An 18,447-nucleotide genomic window follows, 5' to 3' on the forward strand; every position below is an offset into this window, starting at 1 on the left:
ATAGTAACAACCTTCCAAAGGGAACACAATTATTTTAGAGGAGGAGAGACAAGAATGAAGAGGAAAAAAACATAAGAGATAAAAGAGGTCACAGAAAAAGGTGTATATGAGCTCAGTATACATTTAAATCAAATTCTGCCTAGAGAACATTCATATCATGAATGTGACTTTTTAGAACTATGAAACATTTGAAGCTTGAAAAATTAGAACACGAAGAAGAAAAACTTTAAAATGCCCCTCGTTTTAAAGTTTTCTGAACGAAAAGGATAAAAACACATCAAGATTCACTCATGTGTCTTTAAAAACATGGGATTTGAGTGGGAGAAGGAGCAATTTGAGTTTTTTGTTTTGTTTCTTTTCTTCATGAAGCGTGTATTTTACCTTAAACCAGTTCACCAATGCCATTACATTCTGGGGTCAGGCTGCACAATTTCGTGCCATTTGACCTAACAACTTGGAGACTTCTGAGTGACAGTAATAATATGCTGACTCCTGGAATGAGTGTTCTAATGTCTGTCACAACATGAAAGGTATTCACTTAGCAGAGACACAACAGAATCAGATAAACAAGGCATGTGTATCTGATTGATTGCAAGGGTTGGAGAGGGAGGTTTCCTCTCATTCAATTAAAGATAAAAAATATTTACACCAAGTAAAATTTAAAACATGCTGTGATTGTTTGCTTTCATCCCATAGTGTGGAGGTTAGGGAGAGGGTTCTTTTTGTTTTTTAAGACCTTATTGAGATATAATTCACATAGTATACAATTCACAGACTTAAAGTGTCCAATTCAGTGTTGTTTAGCATATTCACAGGGTTATGCAGCCATCACCACAATCTAATTTTAGAACATTTTCATCTCTCCTAAAGCTAACACTATACCCATTAGCTGTCACTTCCCATTCTCTGTACCCCCTACCCTCACTCAGCCCCAACCAACCACTAATCTACTTTGTCTATAGATTTGCCCCTCATGGGCACTTACCTTTTAAAAGCCATTCATAACCTGTTCCACTGAAATTTTTTTACTTTATTTTTGTACATTATTTAAAAACAAGTACAATAGAATAGAACCCTCAAAACATGAAAGGGTCTCAAAAAATTGTAGCAGGATATCCCACAAAAATATTGTTGAAGCCAATAGCATCTGATGGCTTAAATAAATAATTGCCAAGCAGTGAAGCTGTGGGAAAGAAGACAGATTACAGTATTGCTTAAGAAAGTCAGATGCTAATGATTTTAAATATAAACTTGAAACAGGCTTGAGTTACGGAAACTTTTCTTGCTCTAAGACCAGCAATATTTGCAACCAGGAGTATTTGCAAATTCAGATTCTAACTTCACTGCTCACCAACTGTGTGACTCTGGGCAAGTAACAGAAGATTTGTAAACTTTAGTTTCCTCATCTGTAATATGAGAATAATGATGGTACCAACCTCATGAAGTTAGTGTGGAGATTCGCATATGCAGAGCCTTTAGAACCAAGCCTGGCACATAATAAGTGCTCAGCAAATGTTACTTGTTGTCTTTTTACCATTTTTGTTCATAAGAACTCAATAATCCAGGTCAAATTCCACAATGGAATTCTTAGATATGCCAACTTTCCACTTGCCACGTGTGATTGTTATTTTCAAAATCTCTGCTCAAAGAAGTTTTCTGCCATGAAGACAATGGATTGGAATTTAAGATACTGTAATGTAGAGGAAAATATCACTGATCGAATATGATTAATAGAGCTGTAGGTTAGCCTTCAGTTGCTTTAGAACGATGTGTTCCATGAATAGTAAAAGTGCTGATTTATTATCCTCACCTAACACTCATGTAACAGATTTTTCTTTTCTAAATTAAAAGAAAAAATTAACAGCAATGAAAACGAAAGCTTATATAATGGTATTATACATGTCTAACAAAATAAAGAGTAGATTAGAGCACCATAAACCACATATAACCTCTTCTAGTTGAAATGTTTAACTAAGACCTTAAATGTGTGACTTTTAAATCTGTGCGTGTGAAGGGAAGTTGTGATTTGGTTTTGTGTCTATAAATGTAAGGCAATGTGACCACCAATGAATGATTCCATTACCTTTTCTTTAACTCCAGTACAAAGTGGCTTTCGGTAATAGACTGATATGTTAGATAATTTTATTTTTGAGGAATTATTATGCATTTTCTGTTCTTTTAAAAAGTGTGGTGCTAAATATTATGATGTCCCAATCAGATGACTCATGATACACAACATTTTCATACTCGGGAAATGTTAACACATTACAGTCCTTGCTTTGAAAAGATAAAAGAATGAATCACAAACAACACATTTTCATTTTCCTTTGACCCCAAGAGACAATCTAAACAATGTGGTTTGCATGCGGCCCCATATGGCCCTCAAAGGCCTCCACATTGTGCATTCATGTCTACATTTTAACCCCAGGCTTTATTCCTCCTGGCATTGTTTTGTATTTGCATGAAAATATGTAAATTTTTTTTTTGCATGACAAACCATCCGTAATGTTGAAGTTAAATGTCTAACATATCTTGCAATATCACGTGTCATTAATTCTTACATGATATTTTTTTTCTTTTATTTTCAGTTACTGAAGTTAAATATGCTTGAAATGTAAAAGTGGCATGAAACTGGAGTGATGCAAGAATATTTAATGTTCCTTTAAGGACTTACCATTTTTTAACTGGGAAAATTTGGGGGGGTAGTTCCCCGCCTTGTCTTCGGACACCAATCCCTCAATTACAAATTATGATAAAACTATATTGAACACAAGTGCTGTCAGCAGAGTAATAAATTCTGAAGTGATACTTCTTTTCTTCCCTGAGAATGTGTTTCTAGTTCTTGAATATGAAGTACAAAATGTGTCCCCTAATTTCAGGATTTATTAAATATTTGATTTATTGGTTTTCTTAAAGCCTTCTTAATGGTACATAAAATTAAGCTCAACTGACTTTGGTGAAATTTCCTAGTAACTAAAAAAGTAATGAATTACTGAATGACAGCGCCAACATTTTAATACTTTAATATTTCCTAAATGAACATGACTACCAAAATGGATATTAGATATAGGAGTGCATGAGTATACAAAGAAAATAAGTTATTTATACCGTTTTGTCAAGCATCAAATTCATAAACGCACATAACTGATTCCCGCCAATGGGCCAAAATATCCAAACAAGTGCTGTTTTTTCCAAGTAGTCACCTTGCTAGCTCTGCATTTATTCCTATCAGCTGTCATTGCTAAAACCGTTTTAGAATACCCCTTGTCAAATTACCTTCAGTCTTTGGCACACTAATACCCGTGTGGTAACAAATCTTGTTTCTTGGAGAGAGACCCTCAGAGCCAAGTCAGTCAAATAAGCTGGCAAAACATGTTTTTAAAATGATACGTCAATATGAAATTACCAAGACTTGCATGGCTTATAGCCTATAGAATGATTAAGAACGCGTTTCCCAAAGAAGAACCCCAGATAGCATTTACATAACAGCAACAGTGGGAATAAATGAAATTTTCTTAAGAAGTCTTTTAGGCAAGCATCTGATATTCACTTGAATGAATAAGTTCTGATACATGTATTCTGTTATGTCTATCTGTATTATTTTAAATTCCACCTCATTTAAGCTAATGGAGTGGTTTACATTTTTAAGGACAGCGCTTCTTCCATTTTTTCTTGTCATATCAGAATATAGATAGATCAGATATAAGAATTATATCTCCCTTGCTTGAGTGAATATCAAGTTAATACCTCTTTAGCAGCAATTTTAATAGATTTTGGTTGATGGTGTCTTGACTGTCACCATCTAGCTCTGTGATACTGGCAAGGGACTCAGCCTCTCTGTGCCTCTGGCCCCCTGTCTACAAGTGAGGGCTTGGAGCTCAATGATCTTTAGAATCTCTTTTGAGTGAAAATATAATACTGTAATTATCATATATCTGTGTGGGAACGAAATCATCATATATCATAAATCCACACACATCTCTGAGGTTTTAATTAAATTCAAGCTGAAGTAACTCAAATTCCAGTTATTTAAAAAGACATCTAGACACTAATGTGTCTAGCGTCTCTAGTAAAGTCTTTTCTACCTGATGATAATGATGATTATAAAGATGACATTTGTATAGCACTTTATGTTTATACTGCCTACATGAGTCTCACAACCTAAGAGCTGCTGTCATGATCCTCAGTATGCAGATGAAGTAGATACTGAGGTTCAAAGAGATTCAGTTACCTGTCTAAGGTGATGAGCTAGTAGCAAGTTACAGAGCCGGACAGAGGGTCTTCTACTTCCAATTTAATATTCATTTCCCCCATCGTCATTTACCTGCCTTTTAATTAGGAGACAGTTTTCCCAAGGTGTCATTTTTCAGAATTTACACTCCTGGAAACTAAAATCTGCCTTTAGGGACCCTCCTGCACCCCTTTAGACTATCCACTTGCGTCACTACAGCTCTCTCTGCTTTTACAAACTAGTTGTTTTGTCAGCATGAGTGTGACAACAATTAGACGTCCCCTGTTTTTGCCCCATGCCTTTTCTCCTTCACAGTCATTCAATGACAAGCGTAAAAAGAGCTTCATCTTTTCACGAAAATTCCCATTCTACAAGAACAAGGAGCAGAGTGAGCAGGAAACCAGTGATCCTGAACGTAAGTAGATTCTCGAAGAGAATGTCACCTGCAACACAAGAGAAAAAAAATCCTTCACGGGCAACACGCATGATGTAGGCTCCCCCACGCCACACGCCTAGGCAAACAAACACGGCAGGCAGGCAGGTCAGGGCTTACTACTGTGACCAGTGTTTGGCTGCAGTCTGGATCCTTCCCTGGATGGAGCTCTTCTTTGCAGAACGCATTGGAGAGGGACCTGAGGAAGCAGGGACTTTGCTTCCAAACAGCATTTATCTGTGACCAGGACTGGGTCTGGTTCGTGTTTTCTATCACGCAACTCTCCAAGGGCTGGAGACAAATTCTTTTCTGGACGGAAATATTAGACTCCATTGCCACGTGTATTGTTTTGGAATGCTAGCTAACTGGGAGTGATTAAATTCCCTTTATTGATTACTAGCATTTGTTCACTCTTTCCCTCCCAGCAAATAGTAAACACTTCCTTACTGAGCAGTGAGCTTGTATTGGGTGGATGCTCAGACTAAGAATTGGCCATGAAACTTGGAGGGGATCATCGCTCTCAGTGGTACGTTGCTGTGGCAATACTGACAGTGGGCAAAAATGACATCTGCTGACTCTTTCTCTTTTTCATAACAATCTTCTGCTTAAACCCTTCGAGTTGCTTTACAAACCCTTGAGTCTCAGTCCAGGGAGTGTGGGGTGAAAGTTGTTTCAGAAGAAGAGAGCATGGGATCCAGATTGCTCAGGCAACACGGTCTGTCATGGTAGTATCCATTTCAACTCCACTGACTTCTTCCTTCCTCTTCCGTGGCTGTTCTCCCTCTCTCATTGCTCTCTCTGGGGACTTCCATGCAGGACATCCCCGGATTAGGTGACGACGGTTATGGAACAAAGACTCTGAGTAAGTTCCCAGGAATGGTCACTGTAACTTTTCTTTTCTTTTTCTTTCCTTTTGAGTTTCGCTTTTGTTCCTTTTCTCGAGGGCCTTTCACTCCTAGCATGCACAACATACGAGTTTTATTTGTTACCTAGCTGTGAATGCTCCTACAAAGCAATTTTCAGCCGTTTTGTTCTGCATGTCAGCATTTAAAAGCAAAGTGTCTCAGGCACTGTAACTTCCGTTGCAGTTCACACCTTCCCTTTCTGACCGTGTGATGTGACCAGCATGGTCCTGATGCCGCCGTGGCATCCCTTGCTCTGCCGCCTGATACCTCCCAGGGAGCAAGAAGCCATGTTGAAAGAAAGGGCAAGTTAAATGCTCTAGACCAGGAAAGCAGAAATGTATTTTATATTCTTTCTTCTGGCTTTTCCCCCAGACATACTTAATGACCTTGCCAAATTCCATAATTGGGTTGTACTTTGCTATTAGTAAAGGAGCTGTTTTATAGTCAAAAGGAACATGCATTCTCAAAAAGTAAATATTAAGCTATTTGATCTTCCATGAATAATTCTTTGCTATTAACTTTGACTGATTTTTTTTTCTGACTTGCGGTGATCCTGCTTGAAATGTTTGTATGATAAAGTTTTAGATATGTATTAATATGTTCTTCTATCAGTGATTTATTAGCTTCATTGCATAACCAGATCTTCATTTTATGGTTTAGAGTGGAAAGAAAAATACATTAAACTTTAAAATTTTCTAGTTATTAATGCCTTTATTCTGTGTCTCATTGCACTAACAAAAAATAATAATTCTGTGTATTAATATACTATACTATGATTTTTCTTTCTTTAATACTAACTCCATTGTGTAGGCATCAATGAACTAAGAACAGTTTTGTGTCTTTTGCAGCTGTATCATATGTTCATTTTTGTTTGTTTTCTTTTGTTTTAATTTAACAGCTGTGGGCAATATTTTTAGAAGCTGTTCATTTCATTTCTATAAAACAAAATAACATTGAGCTGGACTTTGTTTTCAAGAGCTGGTTATATAACCCTGCGTAATGATACCCTTCATCCTTCAAATTGTTAATTTGGACTCTTTTTTTTTTAGATATGTATATTTAGAAAACAAAATCTGATCAAGAGTAACTACTGATCTTCTTAAAGATGAAAACTTTATCTTTAAATCTCTGTATGGAATATGTCATGAAATTTTTCTTGAATTGGTGGCTGAAATTCAAATGTTGATTTCAACAGTATCTGGATAGCATCAAGTATCACCCGAGAGAATTTCTTAAATTTTCAGTGGGGGTGGGGAGCATTTTAATATATTGTTAATATGAACATCACTAAAAAGTAGCTGCTGTTGGAGAGTCAAAAATATAAGTTATGCCTTTTTATATCTAGAATGATGCCCTTTTAAATCCAACGGTTTGTTTACTCTTTAAAAATTGAACAGATTTCACTAGGTAGTTATTTGCCAGTTAACGCTACTGGTAGCCATAATTTGGGCTTTAGCTGGAACATATTTTTAATTTCTTTTTACCTACAAAGTAGAAAAATTCTGTTAAACAATATCTTGATGTTAAGAGAGATTGGTCGTTAAAAAAAACACTGCATGGTTCTAAATTTCTATAGTGTAGCTTCATTCTAAATTATTTTAAAAGTAAAAATCAAAAACAAAACAAAAATAAACCTGTCATCTTCAAGTCAAGGTACTTGTGGTAATCACACACGTGAAAATATGCCATTGTTGGGTGTGTACTTAGACTTTCTTTTCAGTAACAAAAAACAAATATGCACTAATTCATCCACACTTCTTTCCCTAGTGCCTCTTTGCACTTGTAACATATGTACCTAAATTAATAATGCAGTTCTGGTCAAACACCCACACAAAGAGAAATGATTCGGGTGAATTTAACCCATGCTTTGATTTTCATTAGTTTCATGCTCTGAAATTAATCCATCTAGGACGTGTTAACTAACACGATTGTGGGAGTCCTTTCACAATGTTTACATGTATCACATCATCACACAGTACACTTTAAAATATATTACAATTTTATTTGTCAGTTATATCTTAATAAAGCTAAAAAAATGAAAACTAATCCATCCAAGAATCTATAATAGCAAATACATTTTAAAGCACTTTTTTTTACTGTTAGAGAATAATGTTCTATATTCTTTTCCTTTTTTCTGAAGATGTACAACAGTTGTCACTTTTTAAAAAGCTGAATTTATTGCTAATGAGCTTCAGAAATCAAATAGTCACATATTCTTCATTCAATTAGCCTGATATACAAAGAAGTTAGTAAGTTGATGAATTTATCTTCTATAGCTTAATAAATAGTACAGATGAAAGGAAGTGATTTTGGAAATAAAGCCCTAATTCTGGCACATAACCAATACGTCCCTGTTATGCTAGTTAAACTGTGTTTTATGGAAAAAAAAGTTCGTAATATCACCGTATACTTGTGCAGTCATTCAACCTGAATTAAAAACATACTTCGTGCCAGAACCTGTGCTTAGTATCAGACCATTTATCTTCTGCCTGTTCCATTCCTCCAGATCCTAATAGAAGCAAGCAAGAATCTTAAAATAAAAACAAGGAAATTTTGAACTGACTCATAAAACATTTTTCAGTGACTCATTTCTTCCTCCAAGATTTCCTACACACTCACTGAAGCAGGAAAGTTCTTCAACAATCCCTTTCATCTTGTGAATTAGTTGAGGAAGTATTTAAATAGAAATAAAATTCAAGGGATTCCAGAGATCAACTGGCAATTTGAAATGCAATATTCCTGCAAAATACCTAAAGGCAAAATACAGCAACAAAAAGCCTGCAAGAAAACAGTCCCTGCATACCAGAATCTCTTGAATTTATAGTCAAGAACATCCAGTTGAGAGACATTGACCTTTGTAACAAGAATCTGGAAAATTAGAGCAACATGAATGGGTCAAAGTATTTATAAAAAGAAAAGTGCTTAGATGGACATTATGCATTTTTTATAATTAAACATACTTTACTGTTTGCTAAAAAAAGATACAGCAATCAAGTAGTAGCTTCCTGGAAAATAGAGATAAAGTTTTCATCTTCATCTTATCTGAGTTTTCTTAATGCGTCTCCTCTGCGGCCTCTTACTTGCCTTTCACTCACATTTCTAGTAGCCTTGCATGGTATTCCTTTAAGTTCTGGCTGCTCTCCAGTGCTTGGTATCTCTTTAATTTGCTGTGCTGTTCTTGCAGAACATGTTTCTTCTAATGCCAGCGATAGCGAAAGTAGCTACCGTAAGTTATTGCTTTGGTTTGTGATTCTTTTCTTTGCAATTGCCCCTTTGCCTGTGGTGTGCATTTCAGATTTTTGCTGTCGTTGTTTTTCAATTGCTGCCCTTTATCATCCTCATCCAAAGCAAATGGCTTGAAATGAAATCATCATCTGATGTGGAAAGATACCAAAGACACTAGGGCCGTGGGTGGACTCATGTGATTTGTGCGAGAGGCAGCAGTCTTGCTAATAAATGACTCCAACCTCAGTTGGCTGTGGCCTGATGATGCAATTCTCCTAGAGAAGGTGGGGGTAAAGTTCGACTTCGTGGATTCTGACATTCTGTCCTCCAAAATAATTTAAACTCCCTGCAGAAAGGTTGAAAAGTTGTCATGGTTTTACTTTTCTTCTCATTTTGCCTTTTCCTTTCTGTTCCGGGCTCCCCTTTACAAGAGAAATCCTGATAAATTGCAGTGTTCCTTTTAAATGGAGCATGAACCTTATATATCTCTTCTCTCCTTGATTAATATTTTGAGGTAGATACTATGTTATATCTAACTTTAAATTTTGATGGTTGGGAAGAGATGAAAAAGTTTCATCCTCTAATGTTGAAGGAACTCACATTTTGTTTAAAAGTGAACAAATCTTGGATCAGAAAGCTTAACTGAAAAGGTAGGTAACTATTTAAAAATTATTTCTGGTGTTTGTTTGGTCACCTCAAGCCATTTGCTTAGTGATATAAAAATATTCACCAAATGCCAAGCACATCCTTTTTATCTGTTCTTGTGGTTTCTTACCACGTACAGGTTTTTGGTGACTAAAATAGGTACATGTTATTACTGGGATCCTTGCAATTTCTGTAGTATTTATTTATACGCCTTAGTGAAATGGGTTACTCAAAAAGCAATTGCTGAGGATATTAGAAAATTGCAGGCCCAATACATATGACCCTCAGCTACCAAGATAGAAATTGGTTGGAGGTTTTTGTTTTGGGGTGTTTTTTTCTGTTTTGTTTTTGTTTTTGTTTTTGTCTTTTTGCTTGTATTAATTGAAAACAAGAATAGAAGAATAGAACAGCTTTTATTTTTGTTTTTTTCCGTTACAGCATGGTAATTTACAAAACCATGCCTTTTTTTGAGGTGGAATGTCAAATAATGTTCTTGAAGTGTGACAAATTCAATCTGGATCTTGAGAAAGGCTTTGGATAATCAGATTGGTAAAAAATAGAAAAAAAAGCACAAAAGAGGAAAGATGACAGATGGAGGAGGAAGATGAAACACACCACAGAACAAAATGAAGAAAAGTTGTAATGAGATGCCTTTGATCAACCAAATAATATTAGAACCCCCTCATTTCCTTCCTCAACATGATGACAAGTCCTGCTGATGAAAGGAGTTAAAGCATTCTTGTTCTTAACGTGATCTTTAACATTTGTACGTTCTTCCTACTTTTATACTTTTATGATTATCCCAAGTTGGGAAAATATTTGCCTCCCCCATCTCTTCATTTGGTTTTAAAACAAAGAAACCTGGCTGGTTAAGAAGTGACCAAAGATTATCTTCCCTGCGCCTGAAGTACCCTCAATTTAGTATAAGGAAAATATAACTTATTTGTTGGGTTTCATGGAGACCCTTGGCCCTAATTTCTTTGGCGTCAGTTTTCAATTTTTAAGTGTTGTGCTTCCATCCTGTAGATACAGGTAGAGAAAGGGAAAACATCAAATCTTGTTCTTTCAATCCCTTTTATGGAAAGTATATAGGAACTACCTTTTCCTTCAGAAAGCTTTTTTTAGAGTATTTCAGAAGCCCCTCTCTTCTCCTTCAGAGATGGGAATGTTCTTCCCAGAATCATTAAGTTATAAAAATTGCACCAAGGCTTTGAGCTGTTTGACAGGTTTTTGATTGCAATGCTCCAAGATGAAATCAATAATTCTTTTCACCCTCAAATAGTAAGTACACATAAATGTTTATTGAGTGAGTAAAGGAAACACTTGCAAACAGCTTGAATTATCTATGAGAAGAGGGAAGAGTTGAAACTGGACTCCAGGATATTACTAGAGAAAATGTGGAGTCTAATAATCTATATTGGCTTGGGTCTCATCTGAGGGTACAGAAGGTTAGCCATTCAAATTGTTTTCTTTACAAATGAACAAAAGTAAGAAGAGCCTTTGTCATAGCTTAGAGGGGAAAAAAGGATATTTCTTTCTCCAGGATAGAAATACGAGGAATTACAGAGGAATATTCTTTAGTTCATTCATCATCCGCTCTATGTCGTGCTCTCTCATAGGCACCTTAAGACCCAATATGAATCTCAATGAACTCTGGAACTCAGCACACGTATAGGGAAAGAGAGAGAGAGATCAATACATTAAAAAAGCACAAAGTGTGGCCGTTTCTAGAATAAAAGTCTGGCCCAGAATAGTGGGGCTTCAGAGATGATTTCAAAGAGGAAGGGGCCTTTGAGCTGAGCTTTGGAAAGATGAGGCACTTGCCAGCTCAGTAAGTTGAAGAAGAAACTTTCCAGGAAGGGCAGTGGCATGACAAAAGACAGAGGCTTGGGACAGACACAGTTTCATGAAAGCGCCATTTTGAAATCAAACCAGGCTGGATTTTTCTCCTGAATTCCTGGCTTTTGCTGTAATTATGACTAACTTCTACGTTTTGTGGATAGCAGTATAGACAAATACAAAAAAGACCTCTTTTCACTAATGTTCAGGTGTTATTTTTTACTCTTAGAACCATTCCATGTCCACTCAGGGACAAAATGGCTAAAAAAATAGTGGTTAGAAAGAAGAGCCCAGGCCCGTGTGTTTCACAGCTCCAGAGGGCACCATTCACACTGCATTCTGGAGTTACAGATTGTGCCAACTTTACTTGAAAGCCTCATATATTTTCTGAGATACACACACATACACATGAATTTACACTAACCTCAATTTCTAGTAAGTAGCTCAGACCTTTGCTGCACCATCTCAAGAATTATAGAATAATTATTTTTTCCGAAGTCCAAGTATATTGAGCACTAGCTAAAATGCAGTTAGTTACAATGCACATTGTCTAATTATGCAAGATGCCCTCTCAAACCTTGCAAATCTCTACAAGCTGAAGACCTGCCTTCCTTAAAGCCCAGTGAAGTTCTTTATGTGATTATGGGTATGGGGAGCTGATGATTTTCCTCCTAACCCATTGGTGCTCATCAGTTAAGTAGGATTTTCAAAACAAGGATCTTGAAGAAATGATCTGAGTGAAATTGAGATACTGAAATGAGGAGACCCCAGACTTTCCCTCTGGAATCAGTCAAAATGGTGCCCGTATTCTTCTCCTTGCTCCACTCTTCTCAAGTTTGGCCCTTATATTTCCTCTAGTTCTTTAGCCCTTACAAAGCAATTTTATTACATCTATTATTATCTCATTTGATTTCTGCAACAAAGTTATGAGATATACCTTATATTAATACCCTGTTTTACGGATGAGGAAGCTGAAGTTCCAAAGAACTATATACCTCACCAATATGATGGCACTGCAAGTCCAATCAAGATAGTTTAATTCTGAAACTTACACATTTTCACTCTTCCCTATAGTTTGTAATCCAAGCCTCTTCATGTTTTATCTAGTACATTTCAACCATTTCATACTACCTATCAAGTTAATACAAGCAGCAATATTTATATAGCATTAACTAGGTACTAAGCCTGATTTTAAGGGCACTATGTATAGTAACAGATCTTCTGAAGATCCTTTGAAGACACTGAATCACTAATTCACCATGTGACCTTGAAGAAATCCCTGAACGTTTTTGAACCTCAGTTCTCTCCTATGTAAAATGACTAGCTTGGATTAGAACAGAGATATAAGAAACAGATTTTAATCAAGATTGCCCTTTGACCAACTGGTAATAGCTGCCTGAAGAATTGTATTGAAAAGTATTGAGGCCAAGTGAGGCTTAGCAGTAGTTCGGGCAATGATCAATTTGTGATGCATGTCAAGCGTTCGGAAGGGGGAGTGACATCATCTTGTGCTACAGACTTTCCATCTGTAAACCACATGAACTCCAAACCCTTTCTTAGTGCTAACATTCTATGGCTCTAGGAACCCAGTTAATTCTTCATAATTTATCCAGTGCAGGCACTAAACACTAAATTTAGAACATTTAATGTCCTGCCACTGGTCTTCACTTCCCTCCTCTCTCTTTTGTAGTTTTGAAAAAGTTCTAAAAAAAGAACAACTTGTTTTTCCTTATCATGAGGGCATATTAGGGTCTTACTCCGAATCCCTCTTACTGTGACTTGCTTCCAGTTTAAAGATGGTGCTTCGTGGACATGGTTACAACGGTGTCTGCTGAGTCTCTGCCAGCTGCAGGCGTCCACCCCCAGTACTGTGCCGCTCTCCCCTTTCCGGCCATGCAGTTGCCAAAACAAGACCAAGTAATTGTTCGTACCCTTGTGTCGGCTGTTATTTCTGAGTGCCGACACCTCCTGAGCAAAAGATAGAAAAACTACTAAGGATGACTATTTTATGGAGATGACACAGCAGCATTTAAAAAAAAAAAAGAGTTGGTGTTTGCAGATGGAGCACCTTATGCCCTGTCAGTGACTCTGACCCAGGTTCAGCTCCTTTCTCTGCCACCCACCGTTTGTTCATTTGTGAGTTCTGCCCCTACATCCCAGCCTCCACAGAGAATTCTACATCTCTGGCCTTTTTGAGACAGTGCTATATACTCAACAAGGAGTCAAAAAAGGTGTAGTTTTGAATGTTGACTCTACTACTTACTAACTGAGGAAACAGGCCCCATCTCTGAGCCTCAGCTTCTTCATCTGTAAGGTGGAGATCATCAGAGCACCTACCTCAAAAGAAATGGCTGTGAAAAATAGGAGGCAATGGCTGTGAAAGCCTTTTATAGCCTGTAAAGTGCTATGCAGACATGAATCATCTTTCCTTCATTGCTGTGGCTTTTTTATTTCTCCGCCTCGTAATCTCCCTCCCATTACCCCTAGGGCTTTTCATTCTTGAGCATGAAAGTGAAAATTGGTTTCAGGTGCTGAGTTCACAGCTATTATGTAATACCGGCTGCCATAGCGTCCCTGCAGGCTTCCTTACATAGTCCCTGATTGTCACAGGGTCTTCAGAATTGGGATGGGCCTTGACATAAGGGGTGCTGTCACTGCTGTCTGCCAGTCTTACTGCTCTGAACAAGAACCAGTGCTTTTTGTAGGTTAGAAGTAAACCAAAAAGCAATGGATAAATGAAGAACTACAGAACCCTGTTCTAACAAAGTCAATCAAAGCTATGTTGCTTTGTCCTAACTTTCTGAATCACACATTGTAGTTACTGACACCAAATATTTTATTTAAGGTTTGCCTTTAGAATGTACCATCAGAATGATTTGCAAGGCCATTGTAAAGAGATTCCCATGAGAACACGAGGTGTTATATTTATTTAGAGAAAACCACACTTCCCAAAATGAAAGCGTATAGACAGAAACACAAAGTAGAACCTGTCTTTGGCTTCATTTCTCATCCTGTCTCCTACCACTAAAATCAGAATGCAAATTCATTGTCCTCTTTCTTTATGTTAAGTACTGGGGACACAGTGGTGACTATGGTATGGGGTTCCCAGTCTGGTGCAGAGGCATAAGTATCACCTGATATTTAAAACCTCTGTAATCTATCCCATGGTCAGGATTCTCCTACCACATATTAATCGTTCCATGGAGATTTCTCTGGGCGTTAGTCTAACATTGCAGTGTTAGTCTACCATGCTTCTATCTCTAAAGCTATGCTTTTTTCCCCAACCATTTTTACGCTTATCCTCTGAATTCCTATGACCTCTGCATATCTCAGCCTTTAGATAACTAGAGCTTAGCAATCAATCACCTTTATTATTTTTTGGCTCAGCCTCTGTAAATTTTAGTCGTTTCATTTTTTTTAAAGGGAATCACTTTTTCCTGAATAAAAAAAAAAATCATGAATCTGATTCCTCACATACCAAACCCTGCCCTGATGTGAGAAGGTCCCCTGAACACTTTTGGAGCAGCCATGAGTAGGTTCCACTTAGAAGAAGCACCAATGCCTATTCTCCGTGACTTTAGGAAGTAGCCTAGAAGTGCCGTTCTGAGAGTGGGCCCTGCTTGAGGGTGAGGTAAGAAGTGACGTAGGCCTGGGGCCATTTCTCACACTTGAAAAAGTAAGACACCCTCACTTCCCCCCCACCCCACCCCAGGGAAGACAGCTGTAATTCACAGCTTTACCCATATATCGCTTAATTTCCCAAAATCAGTTGTCATTATCAAAACTGTCTGTAATACTAACTCCTTTTATGAAATTAACTCACCCGAGGCTGTGACTTCTGAAGGAGCAGCACATGACTTTGACAGACTGTGAATGTGTTTCAGGGGCTATGAGGAGATAAAGCAATGAGACTCGTTGCCCTTTGGTTTCAGGAAACAGTACCTCATATTACACTCCTCCTCTATAGAAAAGCATACAAAAAGCCCTTTTCAACAGCCCTAAACAATTTCCCCACCAAAAGACAGTTGGTCCTGGGCCTATGCAAATAAAAGAATAGAGGCTTCTGGTTTTGCAGCCGAATCAGACTAATCTCGTGCCTAGTTCATCAACTGGGCAAAATAGATGATTAAAAAAAATAATTGCCTAAAACCAGTTTACTTTTCATGGTTATGTGTTGACTTGAGGGTCATCGTGAATCAGAAGGCTTATAGCAAATGACACTGGAGGGGGCCGACCCTTATGCTACATTGTCTTCCTTACTTCTCTTTTCAAAGTTTCAAGGCTAGATTTAGCAGCAATTAGAACCAGTGATATAGGGTCCTCCTCAATTTTTTTATCTTAATTGACCCAGCGTTTTCTTGATGAATTAACAGAGTAAAATCCTCCGAGCCCTGTAGTGTGTGCTGATGAACTTTTGTCTCATAAATGAAACAAGCAGACATTTACTTTTGAACGTTCTTCTTTGGGAAATAAAACGGAAGATGAAATAAAAGGTCCAGAAATTCTGGTAATGTAGCAGTAAACTATTGGAAGGACCCTCTCCTTGAACTCAGTGGGTTCCTTTTAAGTAGGAATGCTGGATATGAGGGCATAGTGCTGCATTTCTCAGTGTCAGACGGAAGGCGGTCTCTTAGACGGCCAGCCTCCAGTTGTTCCTTAGACTTATACCTTCGATCACCTGACACTGTAATAGTGCTAAACAGCTTTATGAGGGTGAAGGGATTTGGGGAGTGGTTCAAGGAGGGAGAGAGCAGGGAAATTAACCCTGAAATGGGTCTGTTTCCTGGGTTGCAGAGCAGGACTTGTAGCTGTGGTTTGTGATTGGTTGTTAGTCCACCGTAATTTTCCTTTTTTCTCTTCTCAGGAGGGCAAGAAGACTTCATTCTTTCTTATGAGCCTGTCACAAGACAGGAAAGTAAGTTTCCCAGCATGCTTTGGTTCCTGATTGACACCATTGCAGGAGGGAAAGAGTGAAGGACTAAGGAAAATAAACTCCTTAATAGTCAGCAGTTCGCAGGCCAGACCGTGCTCTCTCTTTGGCCCTGTGACCAAGCAAACAGCTTCCCTGCTGAATGTGGGCAATGACAGCTCCCAAGAGAATGGAACTGCCCTCCAGATGGGAAAGAGCACATCAAAATCATAAAGAGCCCCACCTGCAGGATCGATGCATAAAATCTCCATGCAGATTGACATCCACTCAGTATTAAGAAGGGCTTTTTAGCAGACCTGTCGTAAGATATAAGCTACCTTCTAGGCTGCTCCGAAGCCTGGGAGGAATTTATACAGAGGCTAATGGCATCAGAGGAGGAATTGTACCAAATGAACTTTAGAGTTCCTTGTAACCCCATGATTACAAAGGAATTGGGAAAATCCAAGCAGAGTATGGAGAGTATTTTGAGCTAAGGAAAAGAAATTATAAAAACATAAGGTGTCATTACTGCTGATGATTACTTTTTAAAGTCATTGCCTAAACAATGGTCAAATAGCTACTTTGGAATCTTTTTTCTCCCACTCAATTGACTAAATTCAGTAGTTGTTTTGACATTGTGTAGGCATAACTGTAGAGTAAGCAAAACCTCTCCAAATGTTTCTTTTCATTGACAGACACTGCAGTTGTTTTTCCCTGCAGAAAGTAGACTCAGCCAACACACTGGGTATTAAACATTCCAGAAAGTAGATAAATTCCAGAAAGTAGACTCAGCCAGCATACTGGGTGTTAAACATCAATTTCCCTATGCAGGGCTGTATGGGCAATTTAGCCACTGAAGTAATACCCTTACCAGTTCTTGGTGTTTGGCAGTTTTGCCTTAAGATCGCAGTGGTTCCCAAGTCTTTCTCCTCATCTGCATCTTCCTTTCCATCTCTGCAGTAAACTATACCCGGCCAGTGATTATCCTGGGCCCCATGAAGGATCGGATCAATGACGACTTGATATCTGAATTCCCTGACAAATTTGGCTCCTGTGTGCCTCGTAAGTATCTAAACAAAGCTTGTCTCCTTTTGAGATGATAAAATGTAATTCTGTTCCTCCAGTAGTCTCTCCAGTGATTCAGATACAATCAGTTACCTATTTTCCAGGCATCTCATTTAATTTTCCCCGCCGAACACGTTTCATCTATGCTGCCATGTGTTGTTCTCTATTTAGTGAGTAAATGATGTGGTCCCCTAGAGGGCAGGATGAATCCTTTCTTTGTATCTCCCATAGTATTTAAAATAGCATAGGTTTTTTTAAAAAAAAAAAAAAAAGGGACCTCCCTGGTGGTCCAGTGGTAAAGAATCCGCCTTACAATGCAGGGGATGCGGGTTCCATCCCTGGTCAGGGAACTAAGATCCCACGTGCCGCGGGGCAACTAAGCCTGCGTGCCTCAACTAGAGCCCACGTGCCACAAAGTACAGAGCCCACGCACCCTGGAGCCTGCGCACCACAACTAGAGAAGAGAAAAACCTGCACGCCACAACTAGAGAGAAGCCCACGCACTACAACGAAGAGCCCACGCGCTGCAACAAAAGATCCCGCGTGCTGCAACTAAGACCCAATGCAGCCAAAAATAAATAAATAAATAATAAATAAATTTTTTTTTTAATTATTTATTTATTTGGCTGTGTTGGGTCTTTGTTGCCACATGTGGGCTTTCTCTAGTTGTGGTGAGCAGGGGCTACTCTTTGTTGTGGTGTGCGGGCTTCTCATTGCGGTGGCTTCTCATGTTGCAGAGCACGGGCTCTAGGCGCACGGGCTTCAGTAGTTGTGGCACGTGGGCTTCAGTAGTTGTGGTCCGCAGGCTGTAGAGCGCAGGCTCAGTAGTTGTGGCGCACGGGCTTAGTTGCTCCGCGGCATGTGGGATCTTCCCAGACCAGGGCTCGAACCCGTGTCCCCTGCATTGGCAGGCGGATTCTTAACCACTGCACCACCAGGGAAGTCCAATAAATATTTTTTTTAATAAATAAAATAGCATAGGATTATTGATAGGCATCGGTATGTTCTTATTGATTGATGGAAATGCCACTGAAGCATCTTTTCCCATAGAATAACGTTACCGAACCAGGTTCGCTTGCCCAACGCACAGCAAGCCAAACGCTGAGATGCCGAGGTTTGCAACAAAGAAAGGGTTAATTCTCCAAGTGAGGAGACTGGAGAATGAATCTCAGACTCTCAGACTCGCCTCCCCCTC

General features: G+C 38.4%; 1 protein-coding gene across 13 annotated transcripts in view; it reads left to right on the forward strand.

The window, feature by feature from the left end:
• The window catches only part of DLG2 (discs large MAGUK scaffold protein 2), an 802,852-nt gene that overhangs the window by 772,063 nt on the left and 12,342 nt on the right, over positions 1–18,447 (forward strand). For 8 of the 13 annotated variants that reach the window (XM_061202775.1, XM_061202776.1, XM_061202778.1 and 5 more), the window contains 3 exons: positions 4,547–4,646; positions 16,143–16,193; positions 17,148–17,249. In XM_061202775.1, the coding sequence (XP_061058758.1) occupies positions 4,547–4,646; positions 16,143–16,193; positions 17,148–17,249 (253 nt within the window). Of the gene's footprint in view, positions 1–4,546; positions 4,647–5,480; positions 5,527–16,142; positions 16,194–17,147; positions 17,250–18,447 lie in introns of all 13 variants that reach the window. The other 5 variants (XM_061202777.1, XM_061202779.1, XM_061202780.1 and 2 more) reach the window with 1 other exon arrangement.

This window comes from Eubalaena glacialis, chromosome 10, assembly GCF_028564815.1.
Source record: "Eubalaena glacialis isolate mEubGla1 chromosome 10, mEubGla1.1.hap2.+ XY, whole genome shotgun sequence".
Classification (NCBI taxonomy): Eukaryota; Metazoa; Chordata; class Mammalia; order Artiodactyla; family Balaenidae; genus Eubalaena; species Eubalaena glacialis.